Here is a 22891-nt window from a genome sequence, read left to right as displayed (position 1 = left end):
GGATGGAAGCAGAGATACACGCGCTCTCACTCTGACACCGCCTATCTTTCAATCTCACCAACCAACGCAGCAACACCACACGGAGCAGCTGTGTTTTTGTCCCAACAGTTCAAAGAGAGAGTGAGAGAAGCCACAATGAAGACCCAAATTCGTTTCGCGTTCTCCATACCACTCTTTGTAGTTTGTTTTCTGGTTGGTGCCATTTCCACAGTGAATGGTAAGTTGTTTTTGTTTTGTTTACAGTTAACCTAGTTTAAGCCGTTTATAATGCGCTGAGCACACCGTGTGTCGGTCCGAGGTGGATATTGAGCACACATTGGAAAGCGGTGTCCTTTTCTCTACGCAATTTATATATATATATATTTTTTACAGTGTTTGGGTATAAACTGGACATTCCAAGGCTGGCATAAATGGCACTATCAATTCAGTATCCCAAAGTAACACCCCATTCCTGTTTTGGGCATTTGGAGAGGTCCTTGAGTGAGGCATGGGAATACATTGCTGCATGGAATTTTATATATATATATATATATATGTTTGTGTATTTACATTTGTGTTGTTTAGTATTTAACTTAACAATATACAATGGACAGTTTTGAACACAGTTGTTGTTATCTAGTACTTGGTTAAGTGTGATTGACTTGGCTAATCTAATTTCATTCACTCCCCCTGTAGCAACAGTGCTTAAAAAAGCATTTCCATATCAACCAACTTGGCTAATTGTCATTCTATAGGTATAAAGATAACATAAGCATTTCTTCGGATTAGGCATAAGTAGGTATAAAAACCTCTGCATGAAATAACGAACACCTACCTAAGGGCATTGTGTTCAAAGTGCCCCTCACAGTAGTGCCCATTATGTTTGCCCATGTCCCATCTTTATGCCGTTGGCACTCTGCTTTCTTTGCATCCAGGGCATGTGTGGATGAATAGAAAGGATTTTGCATCCAGGACATGTGTGGATGATTAGAAAGGACTTTGCATCCAGGACATGCGTGGATGAATAGAAAATACTTTGCATCCAGGACATGCGTGGATGAATAGAAAGGACGTATGGGGGAAACCATTTACATGGTGGCATTGGTTTCTTCCTCAAACTACACACTGTCCCCAATCCAGATATGTATAAATCACTGAGCTATCTTTACCAGAACCCAAGTTATGAGCTTTTAAAGTGTGCTTCAGTCAAAAAGTAAGAAGTGAGAACCACATTCAAAGATTCTATTCCGTTTCATTCTAACTGCATTGAGAGGCATGAGAGAAACACCAACACTCACTGCAATTGCTGGTGTTGTTTGTATCAAATAAACATTACTAGAACTAATTATTACACTGAACAATAATATACAAATATATTTAAATGGGATAATTTTACATTTCAGTGTGATTATGAACAGTAAACAACAAATCCTTCAAAATAAACACTAATAGACAACCCTGGATGGCAGGAAAGATCACAGAAATAAGCACCAAAATAATGACAATAATTGAACTTCAGCTTGCAGGAAAAGGTACTGGAATGCGTTGCCGACATCTCCATGGCCAGGTGGAACAATCTCATCTGCTGAGAGATAAGATGAAATTTGTCATACAGGAATAGTAAAAACAATACAAATACTCACAGCAATACAAGACAATCATACAAAATATAAATATGTAGTGAGGCAAGTAAAATAGTAGAGTTCTAGTGGGCAAAAGACCCCAATGGCAGTGGGCAGAAAGGATTTAATTCATGTTGATATGAATTAATTTGACCGTGTCTATCTCTTTGACAAACACAAAGTGATCTCTAACGCAAACACCTTAGATCATCATTCATTAAAGTTTACTGACAACTCCATCATTTTAGCTAATTGATTGTGATCATTAGATGTCCTGTCTTTCTCTCTGTGTTTGTGTGTCTGAGGGAGAGACTGTCAATGACACACACACTTTAGCTGAGTGCTCCATGGTGAAAACCACCTCGGTTCCAAAACTGGCCACCAGATCCATGAGCCTACCCACTCTTCACCAACTTACCCCGAAGGGAAGAAAACAACATGTTTCACGTGCTTTATCAGTCTTATTTATTTTGGTACACAAGAAAGTAAATTGTCATGTAGACCCAAATGTTTCACACACACACACACGCACACACTAGATCACCTTTACTCCACACACAGAATTGCATACAAAGCTCTCCCTTGCCCTCCATTTGGGAAATCTAAATCTGACCATAACTCTATCCTGATTCCTGCCTACAAGCAAAAACTCAAAACAGGAAGTACCAGTGACGCACGCGCTCAATACAGAAGTGGTCTGATGAAGCAGATGTTAAGCTACAAGACTATTTTCGCTAGCACAGACTGGAATATGTTCCGGGATTCATCCGATGGCATTAAGAAGTTTACCACATCAGTGACCATACGTACATATCCCAACCAGAAGCCGTGAATTACAGGCAACATCCGTACTGAGCTAAAATCTAGAGCTGCTGCTTTCAAGGAGTGGGATACTACTAATCCGTCCATTTACAAGAAATCCCACTACGACCTCCGACGAGCCATTAAACAGGCAAAGCATCAATACAGAACTAAGATCAAATCCTAATATGCCAGCGCTGATGCTCATCAGATGTGGCAGGGCTTGCAAACCGGCACAGATTACAAAGGGAAAGCCAGCTACGAGCTGCCCAGTGATGCGATCCTACCAGACTAGCTAAATGCCTTCTGTGCTTGCTTCGACGCAAGCAACACTGAACCATGCATGAGGGCACCAGCTGTTCCGGATGACTGTGTGACCACACTCGCCTTAGCCAACCTTTTTAAACAGGTTAACAGTCACAAGGCCATAGGGACAGACGGATTACCAGGACACGTAAGCAGAGCATGCGCTGAACAGCTGGCAAGTGTCTGACATTTTCAACCTCTCCCTATTACCGTTTTAGTACACAAGGGGCTGCTAAAAAACCCATTGGTGTCTATCACCAGAATGCTAACAAAATTAGCACAAGTACTAGCAAATTTCCATAGAGGCTGCGACCTAAATAGGCCAATGACCGCAAACAACAAACTAATTGCAGAGATAGGCAATCCAGCTTATAAAGTTATATGAGTGTAGGTAGTAGCTACTTGGTGAGTTTGGAAATTAACAAGCGAATGTGAACTAAAGATATTGTGCAAATGAGCACATTGTTTATGAATGTTTGTCTGAAGGAAGAACAGCACTGGCTCTGGAGCAACATGTGTACACACTGTGTCTGTGTTAGGGCAATGGGCCTTCCTGCTCTGCTCGAAGGGCAGGCAGGTAGCCTAGCGGTTAAGCTAATGATGTTGTGTACTTAACTAGCTTGCTTACCTTGCTTGCTCCTAGTTGAAGATGATCTCTTCATGATGAGGTGACTGGATTGGATTCCTCATTTTGTTGACAATCGTTGGCACCACTTGTAAAATAATAATTGATTTGCTGGTAATTCAGAGCATACTGGCACCATTACTCATAATAATGACAACTACTTAGTAATGACAACTAATAGCCACATCGCTATTTATCTGAGTCGGCTGTTAATGATTATTGATGACTGAGACAGCGGGAAGACTGCGTGCGCTAGGCTACTATAGGATGACAGGAGCCCAATCTCAATTCTCACCCCTTCTCGCCTGTGCACTCGTTCACACCCCCTCAAAGATTTAAAATCAATGGATTGGTGTATTGGTAGACATTTCATCGACACCTATCTGATGATTTTACGTCTTTGAGGGGAGTGAAGACAAGTGGCAGGGCGTAGCAAGAAATAGAATGCGGCTCAAAAAATGATGGAAGATGACTAAAGCTTCCTCTCACTTCCAACAAGTTTACAATAGGATATCGATTGATTACTACCTAAAATCGAAATAAATCTGAACTGCGTAAATGAATGGAATACTGTTATTTTGGCCAGCTAATAACCACCAATCAAGGCAAGCAAATTGCAGCGGTGATAGAAGTGTGAATATCATTAGGGATGGACAAAACTTAGCTCCATTCCTTTTGACAAAATGTCAACGACAACAACAAAAAGCATATTGGATATGGGCAATTCCATGGTAACAGAATGATTCTGAGACTCCGATACCAGAATTTGGACTTCGATTCCAGGTTTATTGTCATGATACTCGATACCATCACAATACCAAAACGATACCATAGCAAAATTAAAGCCAAGTCACAAAATGGAACTTTTGTACATTCTTTCAGAGAAAGCCATGTATATCACAACTCAGGATATGACCCAGATGCAGACATGGGAGTCGGATAGTACAGTTCTCCGATTTATTTATTAGAAACACGGGGCAAGCAACGGGCAGGTCAAGGGCAGGCATAGGTTTGTGATCAGGTCAGAGGCAGGCAGGTACAGGACAGCAGGCAGGCTCAGGGTCAGGGCAGGCAGAATGGTCAGAACCGGGAATAATTAGGAAACAGAACTAGAGAAACAGGAAGGCGGGAAAGAACGCTGGTAAGACCTGACAAGACGAACTGGCAACAGACAAACCGAGAACACCGGTATAAATACACAGTGGATAATGGGAAGATGGGTGAGACCTGGAGGTGGGTGGAGACGAGCACAAAGACAGGTGAAACAGGTCAGGGTGTTTCGGTGTATGCATGAATTTATCAATGATGAATTGATGTATGCTTCAGCTGTAAGCTAGCAAGGAAAGGTAGCCTACAAGGCTGGAAGCTACCGGTATCTTCAGTCTTGCACTGTAGAGTGTTCTAGCCTGTAATACAAGTTGTTTTGCAAACCAGTATTTAATAGTTGCAACATTTCTACATGCCGTGTTGTATTATTCAAGTGTGCTCAGTGCAACATGAGTGGGGAGCTAACATGATGCAGCCCAGAATCCCAGTGAGTGCATTTTAAAAGAGAAAGTCCTTGCCCTAAAATGTAGTCTAAACTCATTTATTTTCTTCCTAGAGGCATAAGGCTAGCAGCGGTAAATACACATATCTCAAAGCCAAAGCACTGATATTGTGCCCATTTCAAGACTATGGTGTTAATGAGTTTTTTAAAATTGATATTATATATCGATTGTTAATTAGACTTTTCACATTGCACAAGTTTATGAACATGTCATTTAGTAAACCTGTAAACTATACATTCATTACAATAAGTGCATCTGGGTTGAAAAATACACGTATTATATTCTAAATCTCGTTTTACTCTAAAATGAGTTCCAATACATGTCATTAACATGGCTACCATTAGGGGGCGGCAGGTAGCCTAGTGGTTAGCGCGTTGGGCCAGTAACCAAAAGGTTGCTGGGTCGAATCCCTGATCTGACAAGGTAAAAATCTGTTGTTGTGCCCCTGAACAAGGCAGTTAACCCACTTCCCCTGTAGGCCGTCACTGTAAATAGGGATTTTTTCAAATTAAATGTTAAGGAATCCAGTTAAGGAGGAAACCGCCAACTCTGCAGCCTGAATGGAGGATGTTTTATGTTAAATAAAGGTTAAATAAATACATTTAAAATAAATGTAAAATAAATATATGAACTGGTCCACGGGGGACACGAGTGTATTGTCGCCTGGACACATTAAAGTTGGACTTAAGATCACTGCTGCACCAGTGAGAGAGACAAGGAGGCAAGGAAGAGCTACTGTTTTGGTCTGCATGCAGCCCTAACAGTGTCATACACACTGTTTACAAAGCTAGGGAAGAGCTGAAGGTTCTGGGAACTAAGGCAGGTTTTCTGGGGTTTTGTTAGGGGTAGGTTTGATTGGGAAGGCTCAGAGTAAGATTCAATGCTGTAACTAATGTAGATTTACACTATCAGAACTGTACATGGCTGGCCTGGTTATACTGTACATCCACAATAGTTGCTAGAAAGGATAATGTGAAAATTAAATATCAGAGCCAGCACTGTATGGTTTGGGTCGGTTGTATGGTTTCATTGGACCGTTGCAAGAATAGTCCAGTTTCTGGAGGTTAGAAGAATATTGCATCAACATCATGCCAAACATATACAGAAACTGCCATGTTCTCAGAATATAAGATATTCTAGACATGTTTCATGGGAACTGTTTAAAGCAGGACGTTCTGGCATAGTCCCGTGGAGGTTTTTTGTCTAGTTCCCAGCTTGTTCTGGTGATGTCCCAAAATACATTTTTCAAGTTCTGTTTGACATTAAGGGAATGTTCTCCTAACACTAACGCTTCAACATGCTAAATAGGTTCTCAGGGGGGTTTTGCTAACATGCATAGAATTTCCCCCTAACTAACGGAAAACTGGACACTCAAACATATCATTACAAAAACATTCTCTCTCCCTAGAATTGTTAGCTGGGTCAAGCTTTGTGCTGGGTCAAGTCACTGGTCAGTGTTGTGGTAAGGGAAGTGCAAAGCCATGATTTGTGTCATGCTGAGGCTTACTTTTTCTCACAACAAGACCACACGGGGCTGCTGAGAGAACCAGGGCTAAATATAGTTGGATTCAGGGCCAAATGCTTGACGTGTGTGTGCACGTGTGTGTCCTATGAACCATTTCAAAAAGCTGCAGCCTGCCATAGCCTTTGCCATCTGCAGTGCCAGTAGGGTCCTGCCTTTGGGGACCCGTCTCATTTTTGTTCTGATGACTTCGTTTAATGTCAACTCTTTCCGAGGGCCTCGTATTAATTTTTAATAGCGACCGGCTAATCAATCTTTCTTTGCAAAATGGAACATTCCAATTTGGGCCTCGGTGTCGTTCGTCCCACTTTCCAATCTGTTGTGTTAAATATTTTAAATGCCATCCTATGATCTGATACATGCAGCCAAACTCAATTCAAACTTCGCAGCATCCTTTTGTGGCCAGCAAAGCGACTCACTTGATAAGAACAGTTTCGGAACAGTGATTTATACACAATCTGAAGTGTAACAAGTAGAAATGGTAGGCATTCAGACTTGGCGACAAGGCTATGCCAATAACATGAAGTTCATAGAAGCTACAGTACTCTAGGCTATGAGAGTTAGCCTATGTTTGAGAATGGCTTTTTATGTGTATTTATATAAGTTGTTTATTTTTGGATTGCGGATAGATCTTCAGTTTCTTGGCATTTTCTCGCATGGAATAGCCTACATTTCTCAGAGCAAGAATAGACTGACGAGTTTCAGAAGAAATGTCTTTGTTTCTGGCCATTTTGAGTCTGTAAATCGAACCCACAAATGCTGATGCTCCAGATACTTAACTAGTCTAAAGAAAGCCAGTTTGATTGCTTCTTTAAATCAGCACAACAGTTTTGAGCTGTGCTAACATAATTGTAAAAGTGTTTTCTAATGATCAATTAGCCTTTTAAAATGATAAACTTGGATTAGCTAACAATGGGTTGATAATGGGTTGCTGATAATGGGCCTATGTAGATATTTCATACAAAATCATCTGTTTTCAGCTACAATAGTCATTTACAACACTAACAATGTCTACACTGTATGTCTGATCAATGTTATTTTATTTTAATGGCCATTTTTGTTTTTGCTTTTCTTTCAAAAACAAGGACATTTCTAAGTGACACAACTTTTGAACGGTAGTGTGTGTACACAAGATATACAACACGACTAGTGTGCTCTTAAATCAGTGCACTTTTGGTTTTGTAATCTCATTTTCAAACAAAACAGCCTTTTTCCATATGGTCAATATACCACTGCTAAAGACTGTTCTTATTCGTGACAGAGTGCCTGGACACAGCCCTTAGCCGTGGTATATTGGCCATATACCACAAACCCCTGAGGTGCCTTATTGCTATTATAAACTGGTTACCAATATAATTAGATAATTAAAAATAAATATTTTGTCATACCTGTGGTATACGGTCTGATATACCACGGCTGTCAGCCAAACAGCATTCAGGGTTCGAACCAGCCAGTTTATCATTTTGTTTATACCCCTGATTTAGCTTCATGTCATGCTTGATGATAACTTGAGTGTTCTCGGCTCCCTTTTTATAGGAGACGTGATTTTGCCCTTGGTTGCATAGCATGATGTGCTTACTAATCTACTAACTGCACATTTTGTCATTGAACGTACACGCGCAGCAAGAATAAACTTTGTCTGCAGTGGATGTTCTTGCGCATCAATTCGATTAGAAGACTGCCCACTTACGTCTAGGCGCATTCTTTTTGTAGCGAATTAAGCCTGGTAATTCTATTGCAACAGCATGACAACAACCTTCTCCTGCCCTCCCCTCCTGGCCTTCTAATTGTCCTCAAATGGACCACTCCTGGGAGTTTGTAGGGAACTTGGCTCGAGTAAACAGTCCCAGGTCTTTTTGAAATGACGCCAAATGTCTCCAGTCAGTCTGTTGTTTTTGTTTTCCACCTGCCTTTCTAATGCGATCACCCCTGTTGGTGTCTGTTGGCCCAAGCAGCCTGACATGCAAACCTCACGGGCCACGTTGTGTGCACGAGCATTGAAAAATAAATGTACATATACATGATATTCAATCATTTCACCTACACCGCTTGCGCATGTGAATGAGCGTCTGAGTAGCCAAGTGCTAAAATATAACTTGGTTCTATTTGAAATGTGCCACGCGCAAGTCCCCTCCTTATTGGATGCCAGGAAACTACAAACCCACGTGGATTTTTTAAAGACAAAACAAGAAGAGATTCATTTAAAGATAAAAAGGTAAACCTAGTTAGTTATCTGTGGATTAAGCGTCAGAGTATATACACACACAATTTAGTGCAGGTCAAAATTCTTCAAAGAACCAGCTAAAAAGAGGGTTTTATGCATGACCGGTGAAATATGATATTTTAACCTGCATGTCATGATTTCGTCTTGCGTGGATGGTGAAAATCAAAATGCTTGCGATGGCAGATGCACACGCGTGACTGGTGTAGTTAGCATGTGAGCTTGATCCTCTCAGTAGCAGATTAATCTGGAGTGACTCTTGAACACAGACCTCAGACAGTCTATACAGCATTATATACAGGGCATTTGGAAAGTATCTAGACCTGTTGAAATTCTCCACATTGTAATGTTAAAGCCGTATTCTAAAATAGATTACGTTTAAAATGTTTCTCATCAATCTAAACACAATACCCAATAATGACAAAGCAAAAACAGTTTAACATTTTTTTTTTTGCAAATATATTCAAAATAAAAAAACATACCTTAATTACATAAGTATTCAGACACTTTGCTATGAGACTTGAAATTGAGCTCAGGTGCATCCTGTTTCCATTAATCATCATTAAGATGGTTCTACAACTTGATTGGAGTCCACCTGTGGTAAATTCAATTGATTGGACATGATTTAGAAAGACACCTGTCTATATAAGGTCCCACAGTTGACAGTGCATGTCAGAGCACAAACCAAGCCATGAGGTTGAAGTAATTGTGCATTGAGCTCCGAGCCAGGATTGTGTCAAGGCACAGCTCTGGGGAATGGTACCAATAAATGTATGCAGCATTGAAGGTCCCCAAGAACACAGTGGCATCCATCATTTTTAAATGGAAGAAGTTTGGTACCACCGACTCTTTCTAGAGCTGGCCGCCCAGCCAAACTGAGCAATCGGGGGAGAAGGACCTTGATCAGGGAGGTGATCAAGAACCTGATGGTCATTCTGACAGAGCTCCAGAGTTCCTCTGTAAAGATGGGAGAACCTTCCAGAAGGACAACCATCTCTGCAGCACTCCACCAATCAGGCCTTTATGGTAGAGTGGCCAGACGGAAGCCACTCCTCAGTAAAAGCCACATGACAGCCAGCTTGGAGTTAGCCAAAAGTCACCTAAAGGACACTGACACTGACCATGAGAAACAAGATTCTCTGGTCTGATGAAACTTGCCTGAATGTCAAGTGTCACATCTGGAGGAAAACTGGCACCACCCCTATGGTGAAGTATGGAAGGGGGCAGCATCATGCTGTGGGGACACTTTTCAGCGGCAGGGACTGGGAGACTAGTCAGAATCGAGGGAAAGATGAACGCTAAGTACAGAGCGATTCTTGATGAAAACTTACTCCAGAGCACTCAGGACCTCAGAATAGTACAACAGTTTACCTTCCAACAGGACAATTACTCGAGGCACACAGCCAATACAAAGCAGGAGTGGCTTCAAGTCTGAATGTCTTTGAGTGGCCCAGCTAGACCCCTGACTTGAACCCGATCAAACTTCTCTGGAGAGACCTGAAAATAGCTGTGCAGCGACGTTTCCCATCCAACCTGACAGAGCTTGAGAGGATCTGCGGAGAAGAATGGGATAAACTCCCCAAGTAGAGGTGGACAAGCTTGTAGCGGAGAAGCTGGGAGTCGGGAGCAAGTGCAAATGGTGAGTTTAATAATACAGGGAACAATACAAGTAGTGTATGGACAGTATTGACTAAGGGAGTGCCAGATAAAAGAGGTAATGAGTGAGGTAATGGAGTCCAGGTGTGCTTCATGATGAAGCGCAAGTGTGTGTGATGATGGTTGCCAGGACCGGTGGTTAGTAAGCTGGCGACTCCGAACGCCGGAGGAGTGGGAGTAGATGTGAGAGTACCCCCGACGCCACAGGACGCCGCAGGCCATAGGGACAGCCCCAAGGACGAGGAGCGGGCCGGTCCAGGCAGTGAAGATGGAAATCACGGATAATGTTGGAATCCAGAATGTCCTCCACCGGAACCCAACATGGCTCCTCTTGGCCGTTTCCCTCCCAGTCCACCAGGTACTGGAGCCAACCCCCACGATGTCCGGGAGTCCAGTAGGGCTATCGCGGCATAGGCAGAACCTCCCTCGACGTCCAAGAGGGGTGGAGGGGTGTTGTCGGGGACAGCATCAGCCAGGGGACCAGAAACCACCGGCCTGAGAAGGGAGACATGAAAAGGTGCGATAAGGTAGTCACTAGGAACCCGTAACCTATACGTCACCTTGTTGACCCTCCGGAGAACCTTGAATGGCCACACAAACAAGGGACTCAGCTTCTTGCAGGGCAGGCCAAGTGGGAGATTCCTGGCAGAGAGCCAGACACGATTCCCAGGATGGAATACGGGAGTCTCACTGTGGTGGCGGTCTGCCTGCTCCTTCTGACGGACGGTGCACCGGAACCATTTGTCCACAGCAGGGGCTTCGGTCTGGCTCGGAATCCACTGAGCCAGGGCCGGCTGATAACCCAGGGCACACTGGAAGGGAGTTAGCCCGGTGGAGGAGTGACATAATGAATTCTGGGCATATTCCGCCCAGGGAAGGAATCGGGTCCTCTCCCCATGCCGGTTCTGGCAGTGACTCCTCAGGAACCCACCCTAGCACCTGGTTCATCCTCTCCACCTGCCGGTTGGACTGAGACCGGTACCGGAAGTGAGACTGACCGTGACCCCCAGTTTCTCCATGCAAGCCCTCCATACCCGTGACGTGAATTGAGGCCCACGGTCGGAGACAATGTCCTCCGGAAGGCCATAGTGCCAGACGACCTGCTGGAACAGTGCCTCAGCGACCTGGAGAGCTGTAGGGAGACCAGAGAGCGGAATAAACCGGCATGATTTTTCAAATCTGTCCACAACCACCAGAATGATGGTGAAACCGTCAGAGAAGGGGAGATCGGTAACAAAGTCAATTGGCAGACAAGACCAGGGATGCTGATGCACGGGAAGGATCTTCCCTGCTGGACCGTGCCGGTGGGACTTAGTTTGGGCACACACAGAACAGGAGTTGACGTAACAAATAACGTCCTGTGCTTAGGTGGGCCACCAATGCTTCTCGGAGAGATTGAATAGTACGGGTGATCCCAGGATGTTCAGCGACGACAGCCATGTATGCCCAGGTCAAAAGCCTTGTGAAACAAACAAGAAATATGACAAAACTGAAAACTTGAGCGTGCATAGCTATTCATCCCCCTAAAGTCAATGCTTTGTAGAGCCACCCTTAGCAGAAATTACAGCTGCAAGTCTCTTGGGGTATGTCTCTATAAGCTTGGCACATATAGCCACTGGGATTTTTGCCCATTCTTTAAGGGAAAACTGCTCCAGCTCCTTCACGTTTGATGGGTTCTGCTGGTGTACAGCAATATTTAAGTCATACCACAGATGGCTTTTTTTCTGGCCACTCTTCAATAAAGCCCAGCTCTGTGGAGTGCACGGCTTAAAGTGGTCCTATGAACAGATACTCCAATCTCCGCTGTGGAGCTTTGCAGCTCCTTCAGGGTTATCTTTGGTCTCTTTGTTGCCTCTCTGATTAATGCCCTCCTTGCCTGGTCTGTGAGTTTTGGTGGGTGGCCCTCTCATGGCAGGTTTGTTGTGGTGCCATATTCTTTACATTTTTAAATAATGGATTTAATGGTGCTCCGTGGGATGTTCAAAGTTTCTGATATTTTTTGTAACCCAACCCTGATCTGTACTTCTCCACAACTTTGTCCCTGACCTGTTTGGAGAGCTCCTTGGTCTTCATGGTGCCACTTGCTTGGTGGTGCCCTTTGCTTATTGGTGTTGCAGACTCTGGGGCCTTTGTGAACAGGTGTGTGTGTGTGTGTGTGTGTGTGTGTGTGTGTGTGTGTGTATATATACACTGCTCAAAAAGATAAAGGGAACACTAAAATAACACATCCTAGATCTGAATGAATGAAATATTCTTATTAAATACCTTTTTCTTTACATAGTTGAATGTGCTGACAACAAAATCACACAAAAATGTATCAATGGAAATCAAATGTATCATCCCATGGAGGTCTGGATGACACTCAAAATTAAAGTGGAAAACCACACTACAGGCTGATCCAACTTTGATGTAATGTCCTTAAAACAAGTCAAAATGAGGCTCAGTAGTGTGTGTGGCCTCCACGTGTCTGTATGACCTTCCTACAACGCCTGGGCAGGAGGTGGCGGATGGTCTCCTGAGGGATCTCCTACCAGACCTGGACTAAAACATCCTCCAACTCCTGGACAGTCTGTGGTGCAACGTGACGTTGGTGGATGGAGCGAGACATGATGTCCCAGATGTGCTCAATTGGATTCAGGTCTGGGGAACGGGCGGGCCAGTCCATAGCATCAATGCCTTCCGCTTGCAGGAACTGCTGACACACTCCAGCCACATGAGGTCTAGCATTGTCTTGCATTAGGAGGAACCCAGGGCCAACCGCACCAGCATATGGTCTCACAAGGGGTCTGAGGATCTCATCTCGGTACCTAATGGCAGTCATGCTACCTCTGGCGAGCACATGGAGGGCTGTGTGGCCGCCCAAAGAAATGCCACCCCACACCATGACTGACCCACCACCAAACCGGTCATGCTGGAGGATGTTGCAGGCAGCAGAACGTTCCGCACGGCGTCTCCAGACTGTCACATCTGTCACATGTGCTCAGTGTGAACCTGCTTTCATCTGTGAAGAGCACAAGGCGCCAGTGGCGAATTTGCCAATCTTGGTGTTCTCTGGCAAATGCCAAACGTCCTGCACGGTGTTGGGCTGTTAGCACAACCCCCACCTGTGGACGTCGGACCCTCATACCACCCTCATGTAGTCTGTTTCTGACCGTTTGAGCAGACACATGCACATTTGTGGCCTGCTGGAGGTCATTTTGCAGGGCTCTGGCAGTGCTCCTCCTGCTCCTCCTTGCACAAAGGCGGAGGTAGCGGTCCTGCTGCTGGGTTGTTTCCCTCCTACGGCCTCCTCCACGTCTCCTGATGTACTGGCCTGTCTCCTGGTAGCGCCTCCATGCTCTGGACACTACGCTGACAGACACAGCAAACCTTCTTGCCACAGCTCGCATTGATGTGCCATCCTGGATGAGCTGCACTACCTGAGCCACTTGTGTGGATTGTAGACTCCATCTCATGCTACAACTAGAGTGAAAGCACCGCCAGCATTCAAAAGTGAGCAAAACATCAGCCAGGAAGCATAGGAACTGAGAAGTGGTCTGGTCACCACTTGCAGAACCACTACTTTATTGGGGTGTCTTGCTAAATGCCTATAATTTCCACCTGTTGTCTATTCCATTTGCACAACAGCATGTGAAATCTATTGTCAATCAGTGTTGCTTCCGAAGTGGACAGTTTGATTTCACAGAAGTGTGATTGACTTGGAGTTACATTGTGTTGTTTAAGTGTTCCCTTTATTTTTTTGAGCAGTGTGTATATATATGTATATATATATATATATTACTGACATCATGTGACATTTACATTGCACACAAGTGGACTTTATTTAACTAATTATGTGACTTCTGAAGGTAATTGGTTGCACCAGATCTTATTTAGGGGCTTCATAGCAAAGGGTGAATACATATACACACACCACTATTATTTAAGAAATTTCACTTCACCAATTTGGACAATTTTGTGTATGTCCATTACATGAAATCCAAATAAAAATCCATTTAAATTACAGGTTGTAATGCAACAAAATAGGAAAAACACCAATGGGGGTGAATAATTTTGCAAGACACAGTACGTCCCAGACCCCAGGTTCCGGATCCTAGTGGTCGATTTATCCAGGGCTTGAACCGGAAACTGAGAGGAGAGCGGGTATGAGGTGATGTTGAGGGAGGATTCAAGGGTCTGCTCAATAAAGTTCCCTGCAGCATCGAAATCCACTAGCACTATAAAAACAGTACGATGGACAGCCTGTTGGTGTTAGCGACACTAAAGGGTCTGGCAGAAAATGATGCAGATGAGATACACCTGCCCCAGGAGGTGGAAGATCACGTGACCGTTCCTCTGCTCTCGTGGCCCCAAGGTAGGACATACCAGACACTGCTGGACCACTCCTTAGGAAAGGAGCCCCAGCTTTTTCCGTCTATGTCGTTCAGCCGCGGGGAGTCTTGTGACCCCTACCTACATGGGTACAGGCTCTGATACAGAGTGGTCACTGAGGGAGGAAGAGAAGCAATGAGGCTACCGACACTCTCAATGTAGGTTATCCAGATGGCCATCGTGATAAGTGCATCCAAGGAGAGGTTGTCATTTCGACATGCCAGTTCCGTCTGGACTTCCTCTTGCAGTCCTCTTCTGAATAGCGTATGGAGCGCCGGCTCATTCCATCCGTTAGAACCTGCTTCAGTCCACTGGATGCTGCTACAGTCCATGAATCCCTCTTACTAAACCAGCTCCTCTTCTACTCTCTCCCAGACGGCCGTAGCCCACTCCAATGCCCGCCCTGTCAGCAGAGAAATAACCGTGGCAACCTTGGACCTTTCAGTGGTGGGGCTCCCATCTTGTGCGCAAAAGAGAGGGAGCACTGGAGTAGGAAGCCACAGCATTTAGATGGCGTTCCATCATATTTATCCGGGAGGGACAGACGGGCATCGCTGACCTGAGTGGACTGCTGAATGGACTGGTGTTCCGGGTCGACTGATGGCAGAGTATTCTCCGCTAGTTGAAGGCAATGCCTCTCGGGTATGGTTTAAGCATTGAAGACTGCGAAGAACATCTTCCATAGCCGTCCCCAGTTGCACCAGCTGATCATGGTGTTGACGAAGTAGGTATCCCTGTTCATTGACCGTCTGGGAGAATTCCTGATTTCCTACTGCTTCCATTTGTTGAGGCAGCATTCTGTAACGGAGACTCTGGGAGTCGGGAAGCAAGTGCAGGTAGTGAGTTTAATAATAAACGGAACATGACCAATACAAGAGAAGCATACGGACAGGAAACACATTGTCACACTGCATGAGGGGAATGGGGAATGAACCCAAGGGAGTGCCAAATAAAGGGGAGGTAAGGAGTGAGGTAATGGAGTCCAGGTGTGCCTCATGATGGAGCGTAGGTGCGCGTAATGATTGATGCCAGGTGCACGTACTGAGTAAAGGGTCTGAATACTTATGTAAATATGATATATATTTTTTTATACATTTGCAAACATTTCTAAAAACCTGTTTTTGGTTTGTCATAATGAGGTATTGTGCGTAGATTGATGAAGAAAAAATATGTAATCCATTTTAGAATAAGGCTGTAATGTAACAAAATGTGGAAAAAGTCAAGGGGTCTGAATACTTTCTCAATGCACTGTATGCTGAAACCTTTAACAAGGAGTTGCAGTCCATTTTGGAATGGGTGGCCAGTAATAAACTGGTCCTGAATATCTCAAAATCTAAAAGCGTTGTATATGGTACAAATCATTCCCTACGTTCTAGATTTCAGCTGAATCTGGTAATGAATGGTGTGGCTGTTGAACAAGTTGAGGAGACTAAATTACTTGGTGTTATCTGAGATCGTAAACTGTCATGGTTAAAACATGGAGAGAGGTCTGTCCATAATAAAGAGATGCCTTGCTTTTTTGACACCACACTCCGAAGTCCTGCAGGCTCTAGTTTTGTCTTAACCACATGACTGGATAATAATCAAGATTGGTGCTGCAAAGTAAAAGACCTTGTTAAGCTGCAGCTGGCCCAGAACAGAATGTCTTGCTCTTCATTGTAATCAGAGGGATAATATAAATACTATGCGATACCAGTCTTTCTTGGCAAAAAGTTGGACTGACTGCATCACTTCTTATTTTCCTAAAAAAACATTTGTGTTGAAAATCCCAAATTGTTTGCATAGTTACTTAATGCCACAGATTTGCCACCATGGATCTTTTCACAGTCCCCAAATCCATATCAAATTCAAGAAAGCGTATAGTATTATTCAGAGCCATTATTGCACGGAACTCCCTTCCATCTCATATTGCTCAAATTAACATCAAACCTGGTTTAAAAATAGCATATAAAGCAACACCTCACGGTACAGCGCCGGTACAGCGCCTCTCCCCTATTTGACCTCAATATTTTGTATGTACAGTATTGATATGTAGGCTATGGGTGGCATTTTTAAATTGTTCTGTCCTTGAGCTGTTCTTGTCTATTAATGTTCTGTATTATGTCATTTTGTGTGGACCCTAGGAAGGAGTAGCAGCTGCTTTTGCAACAGCTAATTGGATCCTAATAAAATACCAAATACCTTGCCTTGCTAACTCACACTCCTCATTATAGAGTTAACGTGAGTCGGGAGAGTTTCTGCCTGCCTTATATCCCGAGCTGCTGATCCCTCAGTGAACTCAAATCCACTCTCTTTGTCTCAACCTGTGTACTTCCTGATTAGAGTCATGTGGCTGTGGCTCAGGGTATTTTTATTTGGCTTCGTACCAAGTGGCACCCTATTCTCTATATAGTGCACTACTTTTGACCAGGGTCCATAGTGCTCTAGTTGAAATAAGTGCGCTATGTTGGGAATAGGGTGCCATTTGGGACGCCACAGCCTTTGTCTGGTATTTGGACCAGCGGGGACTTGGTACATGGGAAAGGTCTGGGCTATTACTCACCAAAGTTCATTATAACACAATGTCCTGTGCTCCAACCCTGGCAGCCACACTGAGCTGAATGACTCTCTGGTTGGTTCATAATAGTGTCACATTTTGTGGCAGCCGTGGGATCCTGTTGGTGTTATGTGAACAGAGAGAGGTCAACAATTTCAAAACTGTTATAAAAATGTGAACAAAATATCTTAAAGGCATACTGTGTTTTTCTTCACTCAGATGACATAAATGTGGTATCCATGAGTATGTTTGACTCTGGGTAAGTAGAAAAACAGCTTAAATTTCACCGTATCCCTTTAAAACCCCCCACTGCAGACACTTTTATCAGGGCATGTTTATTCAACTGCTATTAACTTTTCCTCATTGGCCAATACATGTACTAAATATATATATATATTTTTACGCTCACAGAGATGAAATATAATCGATGAGTATGATAAAAGGGCCTTTAGCTTTAGTCTCCTCAAAGACTTCCTTCCTTCCCGAACTCAACACTTCAGCTGTTGAGAGAGGCTGATCAAGCAGTTCAGCTGATCAAACATGTTAATAATCCCGCTGCTGCCAAGGATTCAGCAATGCCCTTCTAAACTCCACCCTATGCTCTGTCTCCATCTTCATTCAATACTGACGATAAGGGTTGGTCAATGCCATTTTAATTAAAGTCAATTCAGGAAGTAAACTGAAATTCCAATTCCGCGACCTACCGCCAATGAGTCAGAAAAATGAAACTGTCATTTCTCAATAAATGAAAGTGATACTTTAGCTATAATGAAAAGCCACAGGTTATCACGGAAATTATAGAAACTAATAAACCACTTCCCTATTATCATTTTATGTTGGTCAGGTGACTTTAGCTGAACAACGCAATGCATTTGAAATTGGTCTTAGGCTGTTTCACAATACAGAATCAGTTGTGTTTGTGAAGAGATGTTTACTTAGAGGAGAAAATATAATGTTGATGGGAATTAGCCAGCCGAAATGTTTTTTTTTTCTTGAAAAGTTCCCATGCTTATAATTAAGTCTATTGTCGCATCCGTGTGTCAATCTAAGAAATTAAGAAATATAATTTTAAAAATCCCCATCACAACCTGTCAGTTTAAGTTACAGAGATGTTTTTTTTGCATGGACTGTGTCTCAATCCACCACATCCGCCAATATCGACCATGAAGGCCTGATTTCACGTAGTCTCCTCTGAACAGTTGATGTTGAGATGTGTCTGTTACTTGAACTCTTTGAAGCATTTATTTGGGCTGCAATTTCTGAGGCTGGTAACTGTAATGAACGTATCCTCTGCAGTAGTGGTAAGTCTGGGTCTTCCTTTCCTGTGTTGGTCCTCATGAGAGCCAGTTTCATCATAGAGCTGGATGGTTTTTGCAACGGCCCTTGAAACATTCAAGGAACATTAAAAGTTCTTGAAATTTTCCGTATTGACTGACCTTCATCAGAATTGGTGGGTCCCCTGCGGAACGGTTAACCTAACATAGGCTAATGCTGTTAGAATGAGATTGTATGTAACTAGAACATTTCCCAGGAGAGATTAAATTCTTGTTAATCTAACTGCACTGTCCAATTTACAGCAGCTATTACAGTGAAAGAATGCCATGCTATTGTTTGAGAGTGCACAGTTTTGAACATGAACATTTATTAATTAACAAATTGGGCATATTGGGCAGTCTTGATACAACATTTTGAACAGAAATGCAATGGTTCATTGGATCAGACAAAAACGTTGCACATACACTGCTGCCATCTAGTGGCCAAAATCTAAATTGCACCTTGGCTGGAATAATACATTATGGCCTTTCTCTTGCATTTCAAATATAATGGTGCAAAAAAAAAACTTTTTTTTTTTTTGGTATTATCTTCTACCAGATCTAATATATTTTATTATTCTACATTCCTTTAACATTTCCACAAACTTCAAAGTGTTTCCTTTCTAGTGGTACCAAGAAAATGCATATCCTTGCTTCAGGGCCTGAGCGACAGGCAGTTAGATTTGGGTATGTCATTTTAAGCGAAAATTGAAAAAAAGGGGCCGATCCTTAAAGACTGTTTACTCTTTTGCTTATTTGAGCTGTTCTAGCCATAACATTTACATTTACATTTAAGTCATTTAGCAGACGCTCTTATCCAGAGCGACTTACAAATTGGTGCATTCACCTTATGACATCCAGTGGAACAGTCACTTTACAATAGTGCATCTAAATCTTAAAAGGGGGGTGAGAAGGATTACTTATCCTATCCCATAAAATGGACTTGGGCTTTTACCAATTAGGGCTATCAATTAGGGCTAAACCACCCCCACCTTGTCATAGCACAACCGATTGGCTCAAACGCATTAAGAAGGAAAGAAATTCCACAAATGAACATTTAACAAGGTACACCTGTTAACTGAAATGCATTCCAGGTAACTACCTCATGAAGCTGGTTGAGAGAATGCCAATAGTTTGCAAAGCTGTCATCAAGGCAAAGGATGGCTACTTTGAAGAATCTCAAGTATACCCAGTTAGGTCATTGTTCAGAAGGTCATTCTAGGCCTACATTTTGCTCAGCTATCAAGGTTTTTCTGAAGGAGCTTTGGTAGGAAAAGGGAGGTTTTTATTCCTTCCTGAAGATAAACAGACAGAAACATTTAGATAAGGTTGTGTGGGTGCTGCCAGCCAAGGCTTTGCCATGTTACAACTCTCCAGAGACACCACTGTAACACAGATATCCCTGGGAAATGCATGTTGATGACTTGGCTTTAGGCTACATATCGAAAAAGGATGTTGGTGCAAATGTATCACGCATTCACATCTGTCCAGTATCTATTTCTACTAGCAGGTTCTTGCCAAATAGAGAGGCAGTACATTGTGAAGAAGAAGATGGATGGCATTTGTAAAAATGAAGATCCGACTGAGGAAGACTTAAAAGGTCTTGGACGATGGCCCTCTTTTTGAATACTTTGAAATGCATCCTTTCCTCACATCTGAATTTGTTAGATTGTGGAAAAGCAATTCGGTGGCAGATTTTCTTTTATCTTATCGAAATCAAACACTTATGATCTGTGATTACCTCTAGAGAATGAGGAAGGATGTGTGGACTTTAAAGTATTTGAACAGGGCCAATGCCTCTTCACTTAAATGGGAGCTACTGTACTGAAACCACATTTAGTCTGTTCCCAAAACAGGATATGAAGACGTGAGCTCCACGGGTACGTCTTCGAGCCGTGTTCACCCTGGATAAACTTTGCACAGAGGTTCTGGTGTGTTTTTGATGCCAGAGAAATATAGAAGGGGAAGACTGAGACACAGGAAGTTTGGTGTCTCTCATGAACGTGCCATTTTCACCATGGCCTTGTGGGAGGCCAGGCTCTCTAGGACCGCTGAGAAGAACTATAACCTCAGCAAAATGACAGCCTCCAGGAGTTTACAGTAGCTTTCCAAACACTCTACTACTCCTACGACTTTCCAACCTATGTTTGAGGTGGGCGGCTGGGAACTAAATATGAGGCAGCAGTCTGGATGAGTCTGTTTAGGGCACTCACTGTATTATTGTGAACATGAGCTTATTTTCACTTTATGTTGAACCCATAATTAGCTAATTGGATGGCCTATATACGGTCTGTCTATATGTTTTACCTCAACTTCCTTGAACATTATCCAAATGGTCAGTGTCCATTTGGGAAAGTGCCAAGTCTACAGTGTCTTAAGCAACACTTCATAGCAATCTAGTGTTCCCCACTTACTGTCAAAGTTCCTTCTGATTTATCACTGTCTATATTGGAGACTGCAATTTTTTCCCCAGTTGTCTAATCTACAATTAGCATTTTTTTTAAAACACACATTTCCCCTCATTGCTTTCTTTTTACCCTCGCGACACTGTGTTTCCTCAATGAGAAATATGGTGGAAACTCCCTGTCGCCCATTTCTACTCCAATCCAATGGTTTTACACTTGTGGGAGAGCAGTGTACGGAGTGAAGTAAAGATTATTGGGACGCAGGGTCTGATTCCCTACCCTAAAGCTTGACATGCTGTGGGCTAACTGACAACAGTGGAACTAGACACTAGTGACTGGAAACATCCAGTGTCTATGTGTCTAGTATTGTCGTGTCAGCAGGCTAGGCCAGTGCAGCCAAGCCACTCATGACAGTCAGTGCTGTATCATCCCTTGGCCGAATACGGGTGGCAGGTAGGTTATCCATTAAGAGCGTTGGACCACTAACCGAAAGGTTGCTGGTTCAAATCCCCAAGCCGATTTTAGATGAAAATTCTGATGTGCCCTTGAGTAAGGCACTTAACCCTTGTTGCTCCTGTGAGTCGTTCTGGATAAGTGTGAGTATATGGTGTGGGAGTATATAGTGTGATGTCAGCGTGTTATCTCAATCACTCTGTGTCACCACAGACAGGAAATGCCAAACTATCAGACCCCCCCCCCCCTCTCTCTCTCTCTCTCTCCCCCCCCTCCGGGAAAGCCAACTGGCCATATTGCTATGCTAAAACATTTATGAATGTGAAATCGTCACACGGTGTAACAGGCAAATGTGTATATTATATTTGTTTTCCCAATACGTTAGGCTCTTTTGACCTAATAAAGGTTAATTTATTAACTTTGTATGAATTAGGCTAGAAGAGAGAAGAGAAGGCTAGAAACATTGTTCCCTAAGGGAACTGTATCTGTATACATTGTTAAATAAACAATTGCCTTTTCTCCCTTGAGAAAGAGGTCTCTTGACTTCAATAATGCTCACGGTTCCTCTCTCCCCCCAGGTGACTACTGTGAGGTAAACGTCTGCGGTAACGGAGGGATCTGTGTGACCGGGGCCGGAGCCCCCTTCATCTGTATCTGCCCCGACGGATACACCGGGGACACCTGCAACGACACAGAGGCTGGTACGGAGAAAAGAACAGTATTCATATCTGTATTATATAGCGATTTATAGGTCTTTGACTTGAGTATCAAGGATAGGTATTAAATTGTAAAGTTATATGTAAGCCAGTTATACCAACTCATATTTCCCAAGCAAAAAGTCAATTCACCACCAAGAAAACATTTTTTTTAAATACATCTAATGAGATCAAACATGACTGGACAAATACTGATCCCTGAATATAATGATTAAATGCTACCTTTCAGGTATTTCAACTGTCTCTAATGTCATTTTTTTGGTTATGTGTCGGATCCCCGGAAGACTTGCTGTCGTTATGACGTCAGTTAATGGGAATCCTAATAAAATCCCAAGCTGTTATGAATGCTTATAGGAAGTCTTCATTGGGTGTTTTCAGTGGCTTCATAAAGGTGTTATACACCGACAGATGTTACATAGACAGTGTTAGAGGAAGATTCTGAGAGGCTGCCTCTACTACACTGTATTTCCAATCCTAATCCGATCGTTCCCTCTCCCCCTCCCTTGCTACTCTGCCCTAGGTCATTGCTGTAAAAAGAGAATTTGATCACGGTCAGCCTACCTGGTACAATAAGGGTTAATAATAAGTTATATTTACTACCCAGGGCCCTGCAACCCCAACCCCTGCAAGAACGATGCCATCTGTGAGGTGACTGGCCAGTCACGCCGAGGGGACGTCTTCAGCGAGTACATCTGCACGTGCCAAGATGGCTTTGACGGAGTCCACTGCCAAAACAGTAAGAGCCACTCCATAAATTGCCCAGTTTACATTCACATAGAATCTATTAGACAAGCTGTTTTAGTATGGAAGCACAT

General features: G+C 43.2%; 1 protein-coding gene across 1 annotated transcript in view; it reads left to right on the top strand.

Moving 5' to 3' along the window:
- mfge8b (milk fat globule EGF and factor V/VIII domain containing b) overlaps nt 1-22891 on the top strand; it is a 44351-nt gene continuing 21460 nt past the window's right edge. The window contains exons 1-3 of the mRNA XM_052465209.1: nt 1-217; nt 21939-22061; nt 22681-22812. Coding sequence (XP_052321169.1) covers nt 136-217; nt 21939-22061; nt 22681-22812 — 337 coding nt within the window. The 5' untranslated portion in view covers nt 1-135. The remainder of the gene's footprint in view (nt 218-21938; nt 22062-22680; nt 22813-22891) is intronic.

This window comes from Oncorhynchus keta, chromosome 17 (assembly GCF_023373465.1).
Source record: "Oncorhynchus keta strain PuntledgeMale-10-30-2019 chromosome 17, Oket_V2, whole genome shotgun sequence".
Lineage (NCBI taxonomy): Eukaryota > Metazoa > Chordata > Actinopteri > Salmoniformes > Salmonidae > Oncorhynchus > Oncorhynchus keta.
Note: the sequence above shows the minus strand (reverse complement) of the source record. Positions and strands in the feature narration are given on the sequence as shown.